This window comes from Rhipicephalus microplus, chromosome 3 (genome assembly GCF_043290135.1).
Source record: "Rhipicephalus microplus isolate Deutch F79 chromosome 3, USDA_Rmic, whole genome shotgun sequence".
NCBI lineage: Eukaryota > Metazoa > Arthropoda > Arachnida > Ixodida > Ixodidae > Rhipicephalus > Rhipicephalus microplus.
In genome coordinates this window covers 162,920,354-162,939,712 of record NC_134702.1, presented here as the reverse complement: position 1 = coordinate 162,939,712, position 19,359 = coordinate 162,920,354, and the positions used below count along the sequence as shown (strand labels likewise).

Here is a 19,359-nt window from a genome sequence, read left to right as displayed (position 1 = left end):
GGGCGCACGTTAAAGAACCCCAGGTGGTCGAAATTTCCGGAGCCCTCCACTACGGCGTCTCTCATAATCATATGTTGGTTTTGGGACGTTAAACCCCACAAATCAATCAATCAACACACTAGCCCATCGAACTAGCTGGTACGAGTCTCATAAACGTGAAGAGCAGGTGCACCATGTTTTTGTTTGTTTGTTTTGATGAAAGCTGAAGAAGGGTCCTTGCCCTCTTTCAAAATGGGAATAATAATAGCCTCTTTCCAGGAGGTAGGGCTTGTGTCAGAAAACACGATAGCATTGTACGAACAAAGTAAGGTTTTTCGTGTTTCGGCTGGTAGGTTTTCTAACATTTCATACACCACATGGTCAGAACCCGGGGCAGAAGTACTGCAGGAGTTTAGAGATGTTCGGAGCTCAGCTAGACTGAAATATTGGTTATATGCCTCGTATCTAGTGGATTTGTGTTCGAGTTTCTGCTTTTCTATTCTTGTTCTGTATTTTTGGAACGTGTCAGTATAGTGGGACGAACTAGATACCCGTTCAAAGTCTGCACCGAGGAAGTTTGACTGATCTTCCAAGGTATCACCCTGAGTGTTTACGAGCGGAAGTGTGTGTACTTGTTTTTCTGCTATCCTACCGACCATGTTCCAGACTTTAGCCTCCTGTGTGTATGAATTGATCCCTGACAAAAACTTCTGCCAGCTTTCTCTTCTGGCCTGCCGACGTGTTCTCCTGCCCTGAGACTTCATTTTCTTAAAGGTGTCGAGATTTTCGGCTGTTGGTGAGTTCCGAAGCAACCTCCATGCCCTGTTCTGTTCCTTTCGCGCAGTACGACACTCTGTGTTCCACCATGGACATGTCGTTTGCCGGGCATTCCAGATGTTTGCGGTATGCACTTGGCTGCTGCGTCAGTTAGAAAAGCTGTGACGTACTGCACAGCTTCATCTCTGTTTAACCTACATATGTCTGTCCAACTCGAACGTGTAGTGTTGTGGAACTGTTACCAGTCTGCTTTGTTTATCAGCCATTTGGGAACATGTAGAGAACATTCATATGTTGTTTTTGAACTCAACACTACAGGAAAATGATCACTTCCATATAGATTATTTATGATTTTCCATTTCAGTAGGGGTAGGAGTGAAAGTGATACGATGCTGAGGTCTATAGACGAGTAAGTTTTTTTGGCAACGTTATAGTATGTTGGCTCTTTCCTATTCAACAAACAGGCACCGGAAGAGAAGAGAAATTGTTCAATGAGGCGACCTCGTGCATCACAGCGAGAATCGCCCCACAGTCCACTATGTGCATTTAGGTCCCCAAGAAGCAAATAAGGTTCAGGCAGTTCGTCTATTAAAGACTGGAATTCACGTCTTTCAAGACGGTGGTGGGGAGGTAAATACAAAAAGCAGATGGTGACGAGTTTGTTTAAAAGTACCGCTCGAACAGCCACCGCCTCAAGCGATGTCTGGAGTGGTGAATGTGTACACGCTACTCCTTGGTTAATAATTATGGCTACGCCACCGGATGACACCACAGCATCATTTCGGTCCTTTCGGTATATGACGTAAGCACGTAAAAAATTTGTATTGGAGGATTTTAGGTGTGTTTCCTGTACACAAGGCACTTGAGGTGAGTGTTTGTATAAAAGCTCTTGGGCGTCGTCGAGGTTTTTAAGCAGTCCTCTGACGTTCCATTGTATAATTTGTGTTTCTATATTGGAAGTAAAAAAGTGCTGTGTGTACGTTAAGGGAGTGACTTGTTTAAGCTGAAAGGTCGAGCTCAAGTAACAGGGCTATTATCAGGCCCTGTTATGAGCTTTTTAGTTCTCTTGGCGCGCCGCTCTTTCGGCACCAGGGGTGTCGCCGTATCCATTGCCTCCTCGGAGGCACTGGATGCCCGCTCATGCGAGCTGGTTTTTCGAAGCTTGGGCCTCGCCTGGCGAGGTGAGGCCTTGAGACCCGAGGACCCTTGAGTCTCTGGTCTCTGCTCAATAGTAGGCGGAGTAGACTCAACTGCTGCCACCTTAGGGGCAGCGCCACAGCCAATGGCTCGCTCTGCGCAGGCCGAAGGAGTGGTGAGGGCTGGTACGACACTTCCCCCTGGCGCGCCGCATCAGCATATGTGGGGCCATAAAATGGCGAGACTCTTTTTCTTGCTTCTTTAAATGTAATGTTTTCTTTTATCTTTAAAGTGATGATCTCTTTTTGTTTTTTCTAGAAAGAACAGGAACGTGAGTACGCGGCATGATTACCGCCACAGTTCACACAGTGTGCAGGTGCTTCGCAAGTTGTCGGACGCATGGGCCACGACTCCACACAGAGCACAAGTTTTCCGGCCACTACAGCTTTGCGAGCCGTGGCCATATCTCTGACATTGAAAGCAACGGCGGGGGTTGGGAATATATGGCCTCATGGATGTCTTTGTATACCCAGTCTGAATGGTTTCCGGCAAATCGCTCGAAGCAAAGGTCAGTACTAAGTGTTTGGTTGGTATTTCCTTTTGATCTCTTCTTATCTTAATACGCTGTACGTTTGTCACGTTCTCGCTCTTCCATCCTTCCAGAAGTTCAGCTTCGGTCAGGTCAAGCAAATCTGCGTCCGATACGACCCCGCGCGATGAGTTCATGGACCTGTGTGGCGTAATACTGATGGGTGTGTCTCCAAACGTTTTGAGGGTGTTCAGTTTATCGAATTGGTCTTTGTCACGTATCTCAAGGAGTAGATCTCCCCTGGCCATTTTGGTAACCTTGTACCCGGCATCGAGAGTTTCGGTTAAGCACCTAGCCACTACGAAGGGGGATACAGTTCTGGCTTGCTTGTTAGTTTTTTCGCAGTGTATAACGTGGTAATGAGGAAAGATTTGTCTTGGCCGGATGAAAAAATTTATATCTTCGGTGCGTACCCGCTTTGAGGAGGCACGATCACTAAGTAAAGGGAATGCTTTGTGCATGCTAATTGTATGTTGTTCAGCAGCGTTGGCGGCCACCCACCACGGAGCCCAACGAGGGGACGCTGCAAGTTTGCGGATGCTGAAAGCTTGCAGACGTCAGCCGTACAACTCTGCTCTAACCCAATGCGCCTAGGCCAAGGTAGGCTATTTGCACAGGGTTAACCCTTGCCGTCGAGAAAATTGGAAGTAAGCAGAAGAGAGCAGTAGACAGGAAAACTAAAAAAGTAAGAAAGACAAAGATGTAGGGCGAAAGAGATAGGAAAAGGCGACTGCCGATTTTCCCTGGGTGGGTCAGCCCAGGGGTGCTGTCTATGTGAAGCCGGGGCCAAAGGGGTTTGTTGCCTCTGCCGGCGGGCCTTAAAGGTCCAATCACCCAGCGTCGGCTCAACCCCCAGGATCCCCTTTTCCCCGGACACGGCAAAGACACGCACGGCTGGGCGTGGGAGGGAGTAAAAACTCCCCCGTTAGCTCGGGTCCGTGGTGTCGCTACACACCAAACGCCTACTTGCGCAGGCGCCCCTGTGGGGGAACGTAAATCTGAAATGAAACTAGACATTGAAGCATCTACACCAACACTATTTACAGCCACTGCAAACTCACAACTGCTACGCTTATACCCATGGTAGCTCGAGTGCGTTTTTGGTGCGATAGGTGGAAGACATCCTCGGAGATCTGGAGCATGACATCCTGGGTCTACAAGTGCAGACGAAAGTGGAACATTAAGTCCCGATATAGGACATGGTCATCAAGATAGGTTTGGAGGCGGGCCAGGATGACATGCTCGAACAGTTTGCCCAGGCAAGACGTTAAAGAGATTGGGTTGAGGTGCATCAATGTTGGTATAGTATGCCTTTCATGACATGCTACCGTGTAATCAAGCTAAGCGGACAAACAAGCCAAGAAAACTGTGTACGAAATGACTGTTTACTTATGTACAAATGCGGTCTTTGCAGCAATCCAAGATATTCCCATCGAGCTGTGATGTATCTTCTTTCATTGGATCGTGTATAAGGCTCATCTCTGATGTTTCGCGACCAATCATTCGACACCCCTGTCAAGCTTAAAGTTTGGCGCCATGTCACAGAAACTATCGGCACGCCCCTCGGCATCGGCTCGCATGTAATCGTCAATCCAGTTGACAAAGTGCGAGACCTTAATGTAGCGCATGGCCCTGTGATGAAAGGACTTGCACAGCTGGCCACCCTTGTGGACGATTCCTTCGAGAACCCAGGCACCGTCATCACCCTTGCGCACTAGTGGTCCCCCGCTGTCACCCTAGGTAGGAGAATAGAGAGGAAACAATCGTTACAAAAGATGAAGCATACACAACATTATTTATAAACGTTCATCACTCGAAGCATGGAGCTTCACAATCGTAGTATTTCCAGTATTGCCACCCCCGCTAAAATATCAGTTTGTTGTGGTCAATTCTGTTGTCACAACAGCTCACTCTACAGAGAATTATATAGATGATGATGATGAATTGTGCTTTGTGGCACAAGGGCCACTGATGGCCAAAAAATTCCAAAATATATTAGGACATTTATTTTGTTATTGCAATAAAACTCTGGTGCAACAATGAACCGTATAGTTCATTTCGTGAAAGCTAAGAGGAGCGTCCGAATCGGTGCGTGTTGCAGCTGCAGAAAGAGCACGCAGTGACAGCGAGCAGCGACAGAATGTGCGCACAGACCTTTAAATGCAAAGCTTTTTATGATCGAACTAAATCCGGTGTGTGGCGTAACCACCATTACTGCGCATGCATGCTCCTCGCCCTCTCCTCTGTGCTACGCTCGCGTCCCCCTCTCTCTTTCTAGGCATCCCTAGGGTAGAGCCTAGGAGAGAAGAAAGGGGGAGTGCCCTCCCGCGTTCTCCTCTCCTAGCTCTACCCTCCGTTGCATTGTGACGCGGACACAGGCAGCGTCTGCTAGCCTACGCACGCTCTCCCCTAGTTGTTTTCTAGGCATCTGTCTCCGCGGCGTTTACACACTCATTGCGTTATCGCGCATGCACGTCCCCTTCCCCTCTCTCACCTCGTAGAGCTGATGCAGGCAGCGTCTGCTATCGAGTTTTTTTAATGAAAAAAAAAACGACTGCTCACGCTGCACAACCGTTCACTGGCCACTGGATCTGGACCTCCAAGGCAGTGCTGGTGGGAGATGTCTCCTATGCATTTTCGAATAAAAATTCTCAGCGTGCGCGGTGACTAAAAGCGGACGGCGGTTCTCTGTGTGGAATCGGAGTCGCCTTCCTGTCATTTCCCATTAGCAGCAATTGTCAGGCTCCAGCAGAAAACACTGGTTCATCACGGTGTGTTTCGCACAACTTCGGCTTTTTATCTCCTGCGCAACACTGCGATGAAATTTATCGCCAATACCACCACCCGTGTAGGCGTTAGCGCCCTCAGCTGGGCATCCACACATGATTCCTTTTAGTGGGAGATACTGCAATATTGCTTTTTTTTTTCATTTTAGACTTGGAAACATTTAGTGTTTGAAAAAGCTCAGACTCTGGCCTTTTTTTTTCTGAGCAATTCAGCCTGCCATTGCACCACTTAATAATTTTGCACCGCTAAATTGGAAGACAAAAGCCTGAACTCAGTGCATGAACTAATTCAATCGTAATAATGTCTCGTGTTAGTTCGAGCTACATAAAATGCGTGTATAGGCAAAAAAGCACCCGTTCTGGATATTCCCTTGTGAAGATTGAGCGTTTCCATGAAAAATACGCGTTTAGTACATTTTCTTAGCAACTTAGTGCCACCTGCGTCATGTAGCCTAGAACGACAATATTCAAAAAATTATGGCGCTACTGTAAAGCGGCTTTTAGAATTGAGCCGGCCACGGCCCACATAGTACACCTCCTTTTGCATTTTATGTTGCCGTAGGCTGTGGTAGCCTTATTTTTGACTAGAGACATGTAAACTTCATTTTCGTGTTTAGTAGCAGGAAAACATTTACTTTAAATTGGTCCAGCAGACTGACGGGGAGGCGCCACCCCACTGACGTTCAAAAAAACCAGTTTAACAACTTTATTCATTACAGTGTTTTTGTAATTCCAGCTTTTACTATGGCAAAACTTTTGAAGTATCAAAACAATACAAAAAGCAGATGCATGTGAAAGATAACTGCATGTGATGGGAATCTGCGCTATCGCACCTGACACGGTGTACCGTAGTCGTAAGAGCCGCAAAGAAGATAATCCGGTACTTCGTGGAATTCCTTGACACAGCGCTCGTTGGCGATGCTCTTGGTCATTAACTGCTGCAGCCTCTCCGCTCGTGATGACGGATCCGTCTCTGCAAAAGAAGTGTGGCTCAAGTACGGCAAACAGTGAATGAAACGGCGTAGAGGTGCTCACCCCCTCCCCAAATCATATCTTGTAGAGGCTCACATAAGACGAGGACACTGGCAGGGGAATAGGGAAATGGTGTGGGCCTGCCTCACGTATACTTTTAGATGTGAAGCAGCTCTTTGACTCACGCATGCAACCCCGCGCGTACGTGCGTCTGCACGAACACGCCATAACGCGTTCTTCTCACCGCAGCTGTTGGAGTGGCGTCAAGTAGGTCACACGGCAGCTGCGCGTTGACATCACGCTCACCATGTACACTTCCCTCGCAGGGGCGCGCCGATGTCACTCTCTCTCTCACTAGCAGCATGCTCGCCGCAACGCCCACAGCTGCCGGCTCCTCCCTCCACTCGCAACACACTTTTCTGCCACTTCACCCTCTCCACCGCCCGCAACAGTCTATCGCAAGTCGAGTGGAAACACTCTTTCGGGTCGTTCATCGATACACGAAACCCAAGCTGCCTCCCATGTCTTTGAGTTTCAAACAAACGTTTACTTGAACAAACGCAACACCAAGTTTCGCTTCAAACCGTTCTTCCAACACGCTGTCAACGTCTGTTTAAACCGGGTCGACGCCGTGCGCACTCTGCTGCTTCGCATCCCATCAGGGTCCCTTGGGGGTGATGGTACATACTTACTTCTTCATTTCTTTCATTTTTTTTCTTGCATTCTTTCTTTCTTTCCATCGCAATGCGCAATGCTCTGTCCTAACCTTTTTCTTCCTCTATGGCGGGTGTCAGACCCTGAATCACCTGTTTAGTGGCGCAAAGCTTCGGTCGCTGCAGTCAACAATGATCATGCATGCGTTCATATCCAAGTAACGACTAAACGTGACAACGTGAATTTAATCATCTCAATGAAAGATAAGACTGAAAAACGAGAAACGGCTGATTGCTGACAGGTCCTAGATCTAGGTGGAATCGATTATTGGAAAACGGCCCATAGAACTGCACATACGACCAGTGCACCTTCAAAGACGGCATATATAGGTCCATTCAATTCACGCTGCACTTTCTGTACTGGTTCATCGCGGTGCTGTCTGGGTACCATCTTCGTGCAAGGGATGTTTCGGCAAGTGCAGCAGCAAAGAGCTGCCAAAACGAGTACAATCGTTCAGATGTTGTGTAAGCCGTGATACTGGCCGCTGTCTCGCGGATTGTGGAGGTTGTGATTCGTAAAATATGACCCCGCTCGCCTTGGGTCACATGTGCAACAACCAGAAAAATTTCACTGTTGTACTTATTGTACGTCACTAAAACAGACACGAATGCAATCGGCTGTGTCATATGCTGCATATACCGCCATCTTGGGCTGCACAGGTTTGTCACTACCTCGCGAGAAGGTGCAGGGGATTTTTTAACTTGCCTTGCGCAACAGCTGCACTTTTTCGAACTCGTGTAACGAATGTCGGCGTGCAGCGCTTCTGTGAACCATTTCATGAAGTGCAGGTGAAACGAACGAGCCTTATATGCGCTAGCCGGCGCAGAGTCTGCTGCATATAACGCCGCCACTGAAAACATATGAGACACAAAAAGCTGCGCCTGAAAAACATGGTGCCACAGTGTCACATGACGTGCGTGGCGACTACAACTCTTTCCCTGGGAACGTAGTGTGTTGACGTTTACCTGCAGAACGCTATTCTAGAAAGCTCGCTTTGTGATATCAAGGCGTTTGCAACGTCAAACTGCGTGAAGAGACGCTCACCGTCTGTCTGTCCCCAGCCGGTAACGAATAGCGTCGTGCCGTCAGCCAGTTCGGACCCGGGCTCAGGCAGGCATGCTGGTCGAACTGTGTGCGTGAAGTTCACGCTGCTGGTAAGCTTGATGATCCCAATGTCCTTCTGCAAGTTCATATAGAGAAAGGGGTAAGTTTTCGAGCACTCGACCGAAGCAATAGCATGTATTTCCTTAGCGGAATATTTACTCGAAGCCGGGTTTATGACGAGGTCACGCCACCAATCGCAGCTCGGTTATACTTGGAGACAACTTGCTGTGGCAATAAAAGAAAGGCTATAAAACTATAGTGGGCATTTTCCACCACTGAAGAACATAGTTCCACAAATGCGCCTGTGTTTCCCGTGTGAAGATAGTGAAAAATAACATTACCTCATTTTCCAATGGGTGCTGTTTATAAAGAAACGCTGCACAAACCAAGGAGATAATATTATTTGTTTTGCTTCATGAAGTGCCATTTCTCGTTTTTGTACGTCTGTAGATGTCGCACGTTTTAGGTGCACCTGGCAGACAACATAGTATTTTTCTTTTTAGGTTACAGCTCGTCGCCCGCCAGTTATTCCGAGGACTCGCCGAAGGAGCTTGTGTTTAATTTCCCTCACAGATAGCTGTGTAAGAAGACGTAGCAAATTTTATGCAGCGGTATTATTCTAACATGGCTGGCATTGGAAAAGCGAGTTGAGCCGGACTTCTTCACGGAGGACTACATGTGCTGTAGCTCCGCGCCTTTAGCTTTGCCATCATTGCAACAAAAAGTTGTCCCCGCGTATAGTGGTCGTGCTTCACCGCAAGTGGTGGCCACACCGTTATAGCCGACCAGCCCTTATGTATCCCGTGGTTACTTCTGTTCATGCCTCATTGAACAACCAAGCATTATCTACTTTCACGAGTATGCTGATTTTTATAAACGGTGTACATTTCTTGAAATGGTACTGGCATTAATTTGTGTCAGAAATGCCTTCTTGTATTATTTTAGAAGGAAGCTCTTTAGGCACCTGTTGCGGCCTGGAAATATTTGCCCTCCAGTGCTGTGGGATGCACACTCACCTGCGTGCTGTGACTTCAAGGTGCCGCGTGTTTACTACTCACGCTTCTTAAAAGAATCGTTCGTTGGAAAGTTGTTTATTTGAATTTGCCACAGAGCTATATTTTATCGTAACGATAACATATAACCTCACCGAGCATTCCTCGAATCGTCGAAGACATTTCGCCATGACGCACATTACTCTTCAATGTCGTAACATTCAAATAACGTATCAGAACCATTTAGGTTGTCATAGATTCGCAATTCCTAATTTATACGCAGTACAGAATTGTTGATCTTATAGTTTATCTCAGTAGTGTCGTGTACCGGAGAACACTTCGAACACATGGTGCGCACTCGTCTCGCTTCCTACGTGGATGAAGGAATTCACCTACGGAGCACTATGTTGGATTTGAGGCATCATCAGTAGGCCAAAGATGGCATTGGGCCGCTTCGGCAACCAGTCACTGTTAGGCTCAACATCATCAATAAGAGTGCTAGTCCAGGACTAGATGAAAAAGGTACACTGAACTACAGATTTAATGAAGGGGATGCTAAAAACGTGCAAGCTCACACCAGCTGCTGGCACCGGACGTACATCTATGTCTTCAAGTTTTGACAGATCTAACGCCCACCATAGGCGTGGGGAATCTCGGGACCTGTGAACAAGTTACCGCGAAAAGACACACCCCAGAGTTTCTGCAATCCCTTCGATATTGTTCGATAGAACGATGAGGAGAGTGTTCCTCTTAAACACCATGAATGGTATCGACACGGCAGATGAGCAGATGAGCTGACATCGTGCACTTACACATGATTTATTGGAGAACAACAAGATGTCCTACAAAAAGGGTTTGACTGATAGGCAAGCGAGTTGGAACTTATTCATCGTTAGGTAGCACAGAAGTTGATAAAACACAAAAGAGGAAACAAGATGTGCGCTGTCTTATTCCCTTCTTTGTGTCTTATCAACTTGTGCACTTCCCAGTAATGAAGAAGCGTTGCCCCGGCGAAGCTGTGTAGTGGTTATGGCGCTCTACCACGAATTAGAAGGTCGCTGGATCAAATCCCGGTTACGGTAACTGCATTTTCGATGAACACGAAAATGTTTGATGTTTGTGTACTTAGATTTAGGTGCACCCTAAAGAATCGCAAATTCGCAAGAGGTTGAAATTTCCGGGGACTTTCACTGCGGCATCTTCCATAATTACATCGTCGTTTTCGGGATGTTAAACTTCAGATTTATTACACAACAAGTGTATGACAAACGTGAGCTGTGCCCACACAGCTGTGGTCTGTCTCTCAACCGAGAAACGTACGAGATCCTAATCTGGAAGAAAACAAGGGTAGGATGGCCTCCACACTATACGCTGGATTCAATGTCGGCCCTAGATAGAGTAAAAAGAGCCAAGTATGACCCATATTGTATACTTGGCACCATTTTTCTGAAAGACAATGTGGTCTTACCACCCTTGGATCACTCCAGCAGATGGTTCCCAAGTCGTACGTCTGATGGAGGGTGACATACAAAAAATAAGAACGTCGCAGCTCTGCCACAAAGACGAATCAATGAACTCGATAGCAACAAATTGGAAGGTCATGCGCAGACTGGCAAGCAGATAGAAACGTTCCCCGCGTTTCTCACGCAAAAATGACGCACGAAACGTACACACAGGTACACATGAACGCGAATAAGCGTCTCAGTTGTTACTTCGCTGTGTCTGAAAAGCGCGCCCTGTTCGCAAACGAAGGCTGTGCGAGAATTTCAGTGACCTTTGTGCACCCAGTGACCACAACAGAATCGTTCCAAGTGAAGCCCGAGGCCAGCCAAGACGTATGATCCTCCTCACCGGGAAAATAAGGGCGCGCAAAAGATCGTCCACTCGCCTCATGTCCGCGGGCTAAAGTACGCGTGAGAGATGAGAAACGCCACTGCGCCATCTTGCTGATAATGCTGAAAACACGATAGTCCCCACCCCCGAGACGCCTGCCAGCAGCTGTAATTGGTAGATATAAATAGCTTGCCATTTAAGCGTCCTAGCAGGTACCTCTCGGTGGATCAGTGGTCAACGCCTCGCATTCACGACGTTGAGGTGCCATGTTCGATTTTGTGCGCGGAAGTGTTCTTTCTAGATATTATTTCTTTCTTGCATTTTCATATATATAAATAAGCATACACATACGGTGCATGACAAGAAAGCCGACGCCAGCGCAAAATCTAGCCGAGAGTGTCCATATAATTGCTGGCACAATAAAAAATTCCTAACGGATCAAGGTATACGCCCCTCCTAAGGTAAACCCTGATAATCAACCACTTACGGTGCCCCATAACTGACCGCAAACACAGTCAGAGGCCAAGAAAGTTGAAGTGAAGAGTACAGACTGAATATCATAATGCAGATAACACACAGACTCGCTCAGAGGCCTCCCCTCAGTGCGATTCTGTTCAGAAAAACGTTTTGCACAGATATGCCGATGCACTAAGGCACGACCTAGCTGTTGAAGCTTAATGCCGAAGCATGACAACGCGCCAAGAGCAACGTGATATGTACCGTTAGTTCTTGCAGGCTTCAGCTGGATGGATATGAATCTTGGCAATAGCTATAAATGCTAGCAAATCCAGTACAATCCAGCACAGTGGAACAGTCGAGGTAACAGAAGAAAAAAAAACAGATTATCATCATATCATCAGAGAGACTGCGCACACGAAAAAACTTCTAATAGCAGAATGCGCCTCCTAGAAAAGCACTGACCTCTGGATCAACGTGCATGCAGAGGTGCTCGGCCCCCACATACTGCTCTGTGACGTCACGGCTGCTGCGACTGTGTGATCCCACGTGAACAAATGTGTTTGCGGCTGCATGGTGCCTGCAACACGTGACCAAGACGAGGATTATCAATTCACCTAATATCAAAAATACTTAGCTTGCAACTACTTAGCTTGCTGTTCAAGCTAATACCTTCCCCTGTACAATCCTTGGCATTATTGTCTGTTAGATCTGATTAATATAGTATCAAAACACTGAAAAACGAGGCCTTAGGTATACACTTCTTTCCCTTATTCATAAACGAGGGTCTTGCACTGGCATACTTGGTGCCCTTAGGTTGTATACGAGGAACTATTGGTCAGCTGCCAGCTCGTAATAGGTTCACGTTCCGTGTGACGCCATACAGGCTCATAAAAAGAGTGTGCCACACTCGCCGCCATGGCTACAGGTGGCGCTGACTGACACTTTCACGTTTGAAATTCACATATAAACCCAATAAAGTGGCTGGGTGCATAGCCGCCGTGATGACTCAGTGGTAGAGCTTCGAACGCGTTATTCGAAGGTCGAAGGTTCGATTCCTGCTCACGGCTAGTTATTTTTCGCCGACTTTTCTTTCTTCTTATTTAAATACATTAGTTTTAATAACTTCACCGATATATTCATTGGCCTTATTGCCAGTTAGATCTCATAAATATTGTGTCAAAACGCGGAAAGACGAACCCTTAGGTAAACACTTCTTTGTAAAGTTTGTAAATGTAGAGTTTCTTCAAGTGGATTTGAACAAAGCGCATTTCCTTACTTGTCCTAGCCTGGGCATCAAGCCCTTCACTGAAAAGACTGAAGACAAGCAGATTGCAAGAACATTCAAAAGGGAACTGAGATTTCTTTTGCATGCATGAGGCCACGTCGTCTTTTTTTTTTCGCACGAGGTCATTTTAATTACATTCTGCAGTGCGCTCAAACTCCCTTTCCAAAATCACAAATGCACAGCCAAATACAATTTAAGAAGTGCACAGAAGCCCCTTCTAGGTGACCGAAGCACCACAGGGGAACTGAAAGCCTGGGGAGCTGAAAAGATCGCACACGCGACAACACTCTCCGAACACGGCATCACCGGTCGCCCGGCTGATGGAGTCATTCTGCAGAGCACGTTCATTGTGCATTGTTGGTACGTTGGTGCATCCGCATATGAGGTGTAAATGCATCAGTCTTCTTTGGAAGACTGGGGCTCTGACTATACTCGGAATGTTCAATAGAAAGCTACGGGCCTGTACGCCGATACCTGGGCTAGGAGAATGAGATTTAACAAGGACGACATGGAAATTTCATAAACGTACAAAGAATTATTATTATTAGTATTAGTAGTAGTAGTAGTAGTAGTAGTAGTAGTAGTAGTAGAGAGTTCGATGAAGGTATGCCTGGTCAGGCATTGGATGTGATGAAACACGGTCATTGACCATGTCTGGTGATGATCCAACGTTTCGGAACAACCTAACATGGGTTACTTGCTAACTGACTTAGTCAACAAGGAACCCTTATAGCTTTTCGAAACGCTAGATTCATATCAGACTTGATCAGTGACTGTGTTTCACCACAGTAGAAGTAGTTGCAGCAGCAGTAGCTGTGGTAGCAGTAGTGGTATCAGTAGCAGCAGTGGTAGTGGTACAAGTAGTAGTATTACCGGCAGCATTGCACTAAGTCAGACCCACTTATAACGATAGTGCTTTTGACAATACGTCTTTTCTTTTATAGCGCTGAGAAGCCACTGCACCGTGAACTTTTGCATGTTCTCTGTGGTGAAATAGCCTGTTTATAACAATGCCTGCGTGTGCCATTATCTGTTATAACGATGGATACCAGCTATTGGGTGTTCATTATTGAAGGCAACTGAACGCGAAAGCCTTTAAAAGAACGAAGAAAAACCGAGAAACTCAAATTGTGCCACTTCAGTCACAGCTTCAATGTACCCCAGCGTCCCATCGGACTTGCAATATGCTTCGCCGCTTAGTACCGCGACTTAGCGGCAAAGCTATCTATTCAAATACACTACGGGGTCGGTGCAGCGGTGGCTTCCGTTAAAACATGCAACATCAGTAAAAAGTTCCCAATTCGGAGAGTTTCATCATCACAAGCTAAAGACATTGTCATACATTGGCTTTATGGGGCTTGTAGAGGGGCCACGAAAGCATCCGAATTCTAGAACATGTCCGAAAAATCAGCAGATTTGCCATTCTTGTAACTAGTGTCTGATGTCTATGAAATCCGAGGTTACAGTTTTTGCCCAACAGCCTAACCTGTACTACTTTTTTTCGTGCGACCCATTTATAGCAATTACCGTTTACAGCAATGAAATTCTTGTGGCACGTGTAAACTATCTTGGATTCGTGTCTGTCGGCTTGTTTTCTCTTAACGATAGTAATAGCGCGAGAACAGAATGACGACAAAGCGACAAGAAGGACACTACTCTTTGACGTCGTTCTATTCTCGCGCTACAACTATTGTCATCTCGTACCAACTAGCCCAAACTGCCACTCTTCTAAGTTGATTTCTCTGGCATGTTTAATGTTGTAATTTTCATCATGGCTCCGTGCCAACAACTCCATCAATGAAAGTTTCAGCTATCAGCTACACTCACTCGAGGCAGTGGGCGGCGGTGACAACGTGACGGTCCGAAATTAGGGTACCACCGCAAAAGTAGTAGCTCTCGAAGAAAGGGCTGCTGTGGAGTCCCGCGTGCCAAGGCCAGCTGCCGGGCACGGCTTCCTGGCCGTCCACCACCCTGTCTTCGCGGTTTTCAAGCTGTGGGGCTATAGGCGTCTGGCCGCAGCCATCAGGATTGATCCATGCCGACGCCTTCATGTTGGAGCAGGCGACGGCCAAGATAGCGAGTACTACTGTGACAGGACTCATCTTTCCAGTGGCCCTGTGGGCTGCTGAAGGGGCTGCAGAAGATTTCTCTTGCTCTAAATGAAATGCACGTTTATTACGAAAACAGTACGTTTAGAAAAGAAACAGTGAGTTTTTTTTTTACTAAAAATCTCATATAAGAGAAATAATATCATTTCACAGTGTTCAGTCTGAGAAGGGGGGGGGGGGGCAGTTTTCTGCTTTATTGATAATGCTCATGTCACTATGTCTAAGATCAGCCTTAGCATAATGCCCGTAACTTGCACTTTGACAATGGAACCATCGGGCGCACAACTATTTCCTTTATAAGAAAAATAAGCCACAGCAAGTTTTCCACTGCTGGTGGGTAAACTGTAGGCTTCTCTGGGGCACTGAACAGGTCAAAATGCATATGCATAACATGCAAGCTTGACGTATGGCGTTTCGATTAACAGCAGCTTCAAGCTAGCCCTTTTTGATTGGTGTTCTGAGGGCGAAAGCACAAAACGTTTGTTTTCATTGCTTTTGTCACTAGACAGACGGCCTCTCTAACAATGTACTGCGCGTCAGGACTGCCTTAAGTATTCTCTTACGAGCACAGGTACAAAACGTGTTTCAGATTCTTAACATATACATTTATCATTCTTAGCTACATGACAAAGTCTTGACCAAATTTTCTCTCTACGCTGATGATATCTGCATCTGGGCGTACGGCCTGACACGGCCTCAAGTCAGCCCAAGAATACAGAAGGTGGTGACATTGAAACTGGCATACCTTTGTTAGCAACATTTGACTACAACTGCAAAAACAAATGTGCAGCGGGGGCGTTTACACGCAAACCGTTGTCCTTCTACCCCGTGTACAATGACCAGTGAATTGTATATAGGAGCAGCCTATAACTGCTAGGTGCCATCGTAGATCGTGACCAAATCTGCCGTCCGCATGTCGCATATCTGAAGAAAAAGCTGATTGGCATCGAGAGTGTATTTAGGTTCATTGCCGTGAGATCATGGGGCCCCTCCATGTGCTCAACGCTGCAGCTTCATACAACCCTCTTTCTCAGAATTCTCAGGTACAGCCTTTATTCCCTGTCCAACACGTGCAAGACTAACATCTGTGCACTACAGAACGTTCAGACCTGAGCACCTCAGACATGTCTTGGCCTTCTAAGATGCTGATCGACTGTTGAAAATATCGCGATCACACAAGAAGAGTGGGTCACAAAGAATACCATTGTTGAGGCGCTGAGAGCGCTCATTGAGCCTTTATCAAGGTTTCAATCACATAGTTTAAGCAAGTTTGCTATCGAGGAGGCCCCATCCTTCATTCTGCGATATTTAGACGAAACGACACGGACTTATTACCGTCTGGCTTCCAACCTGCGATGCATCCAGCATCTGCATTGTGGTGAATCCATAAACCTGACCTGCGCTTACTGGTTCCTGAAATCGCTAAGAAGGCACGTATGTGATCGCTAGACCTAAAGCAGTTGACTTTGTGTTTGTTGGACGAAACTTACATCGACCACACGCATGTTTGCACCGATGGCTCCACTAATTCTAACAGCTTTACAGGAGCATCGAATGTTTTATCTGGTAACGTATCGCTACAATATAGGATCTCTCATATCATGACACCGACAGCAGCAGAACTCACAGTGCTTCAAGATGCGGTCATGTACAGTGACCAGCGGCAACTTAATCAACGGGCCATCTTGTGTGACTCGAGGTCAGCCCTACAGACACTACGGTTTGCTTTAGGGCACGGATTACACTAGCGATGAGAGTATCCGATAACGCACGACTATCACCAAGCGCTCGAGGATGGACACGATATTGTTTTTCATTGACTGCCGAGTCATTGCAGAATTGCCGGCAATGACCGCGCGGATGGAGATGCTCGATCGGCTGATGAACAAGAGCTGCGGACGCCCATACCACCCTTGAGAATGGACGCTGCGTGGCTACTACAATCACTTGCTCATCGTATCACGCTTGCACAATGGAATACGCAGGGTTTGTCCAACGCGCACCTGTATTCAAGTCACCCGTATCGGCAACTTCTTCTGCCATTCGGGCTCTGACGACACCATGAAACTTTGCTGTGTCACTGTTGTTGGGCGTGGCATTTACGAATGCGTATTCCTGTCTCATTCGATTGGCCAGCAGAGCAGCATGCAAAACAGTGCCTGCGAGGAAACGCTTGAAAACATTGTATGCCACTGCACATCGTACCAATCTCAACGACGCACTATAGAAGCCAAGCTCCGTCACCTGGATTCACGACAACTCTCAGAAAAAAGGTCCTGGAACCTTGGCCGGTGGTCTCGCATACGCGGAAGACCACGAAAGCTCTCTTGTGCTTTAAGGACAACCACACTTCCCGAGCGCTGGTGAAAGAACAGTGCGGGACGGTGCTGTGTAATCTCAAGCTGACTATTTATCTATTTCTTTTTCACTATTCTGCGTTTTCTCTGTATTTTTCTCCCTCTCTCTCTCCTTCTCTCTTACACCTTTATCTTAATTTCGCACTCCACTGATATGACCTAAGTAAAGTTCATTGTGCCAGAAAGGTTACCACTGGGCAAATGTTGGTCGCTATATCTTTTACAACTATTTTACATTAGCTTATTGCACATTTACGCCTTCGCAGACTAAAATGTGTCATGACTTGCACTATCAGTATTTCTTACCAACAAGACGTCCTTAAAAAAGGTATTCGTCTTACAAGTATACTGCCACTAGCCTTCCTGACAACAGGAAAAACATCCAACACTTTGCAATTATCATCGCATGCTCTTGTGCTTTCCGTAATTCGCTACGTCGATCTGGGTGCCGCCATATCAAATTAATATTGAGTGGTCATCTTGTCCATTCTTGATCCTGGTGGACATACAAATAAGTTATCGGAAAAGAAGCCACAGATCCTACAACGCTAGTATTGTTCCAACATCCCGTATCTCATGGTGTCCGTCGATAAACAGTGTCGCTTTCAGACCCTGCAGCTGCAGTGAATCTCGCTGTGTTGAATCTGACGCATTATTTTGTCGATGAATTTGTGAAACTCCCTGGGGTAGTTCAATTCGCCCTCTTTAAAATTGCATATAAACTGACTTTCTCTGGCAACCTATACTTGTCAGCGCGCCGGTAATGCCCCGAATGCAGAGTGAGTTGTCCGAACACACACACGTCGGCCTGGAACTACTAAAACCATTGTACATGACATATTCACTGAGCTTAAAGATCAAATGAAGATCAACTGTGTGTCTTCAGATATTGTTACATGTGATGCCGGAAGTTTGTCCTTTGATGATATTTGCGCTCAGAATAGTGGACATACAAAAATAGGGCAAAGCACTCTAGTGCACCGATAATGAACAACAGAGCCCACACGGGTGCTAGTTCGAAACCAAACATTACGAAAGCGATTCCTTTACTTAGGAACTTACGTTGCAAGTGGCACTGCAGTTCCTGATAAGCGTGACAAAAAGAAATCATGTGATTAAGTATGAAGCAAAATTACTCAGTATAACCCAGGAAGCAGCGTTAGCGTGGGAACAAACCAAACGACAGTGCATTGTTGTATTTACACTTATGCAAACAGCATATCGCAGAGTAATGCTCTTATTTAGCATGACCTGCCATATGCATAAACAAACATATATAACAGGCTGGTACACCCTACATTTATTGTACCACTAAATAACAAATACTTTCTTAAGCTATTCTGTCTCAGAGCTCAGTTACCAAGCCAAATAATGCGGACAAGGAAATCAAGCATGCCAATTTTTTCAGTTTGAGTACCACTTACCGTACGTCTGACTACACCGGCACAGTATGAACTGGTGTTTGAAAGAAGAGACCTTTCTTTGCTGCGTATAGATTTTATCGAAGGCTTTTTACCTAACTGCAATATTTCTTCGGACACCTTTATATCCTAGTGACAATAGCAATTGCGCAATTCTTTTATGATGAGATGATAGGCTACGTAAAGCACAATTAGGAGCCCACCTGCCATAAGCACATTCCCACTTATCGCCGGAATTTGATGCTGATGACGTTAACGGCTTCAGAAGATATAAGTCATGCAGGTATTGTCTCAGTGATTTCTTTTTTTTTATCCCTTTTCACTGGAACGTACATCGCAGATAAGTCACACATGCTGCCATTTGGAAACTGATTCGCATTAGGATTCTATGCATTCCTGCCAACGATAACGTCGGGAACTGGCAAGCCCTTGCAACACTCTGCTGCTATCGATTGCCCTAGTGACCCCTTTTTGTTCACGCTCTGTTGTTGGCACGATAGAAGGAAAAGAAAATTTTGTGCTCCAAAACACGTGTTGGGGCATATGCAGACTATCATATCGTCTAAACAGTTAGTAGTACTTTCGCTTACGCTGACGCCCGTGCCTATTAAAGGAGTCCACGGTGGATTTTATGAGTCAAAGTAGTTAAAAGGCATGGATTTCATTTCCACTCACGAAGGCGCCGTTTTGAAGGTGCTGAAATTCAAAGAACATGCTTGGCTTTAGACTTAGGTGAATGGTAAAGAACGCCACGGGGTTGAAATTAGTACACACTACTGTATGGTTTGTAAATACATCGTAATCATTGCTATTAAGCCTAGCATTTGTTACCATTATTACATTTCG

General features: G+C 46.2%; 1 protein-coding gene across 1 annotated transcript in view; it reads right to left on the bottom strand.

Moving 5' to 3' along the window:
- The window catches only part of LOC119170472 (transmembrane protease serine 9-like), a 54,553-nt gene extending 35,903 nt beyond the window's left edge, over positions 1-18,650 (bottom strand). Inside the window, exons 1-7 of the mRNA XM_075888140.1 lie at positions 18,517-18,650; positions 14,455-14,782; positions 11,805-11,919; positions 7,999-8,134; positions 6,102-6,241; positions 3,985-4,218; positions 3,544-3,636 (exon numbers count right to left, since the gene is read on the bottom strand). Coding sequence (XP_075744255.1) covers positions 3,544-3,636; positions 3,985-4,218; positions 6,102-6,241; positions 7,999-8,134; positions 11,805-11,919; positions 14,455-14,729 — 993 coding nt within the window. The 5' untranslated portion in view covers positions 14,730-14,782; positions 18,517-18,650. The remainder of the gene's footprint in view (positions 1-3,543; positions 3,637-3,984; positions 4,219-6,101; positions 6,242-7,998; positions 8,135-11,804; positions 11,920-14,454; positions 14,783-18,516) is intronic.
- Positions 18,651-19,359: the final 709 nt, after the last annotated feature.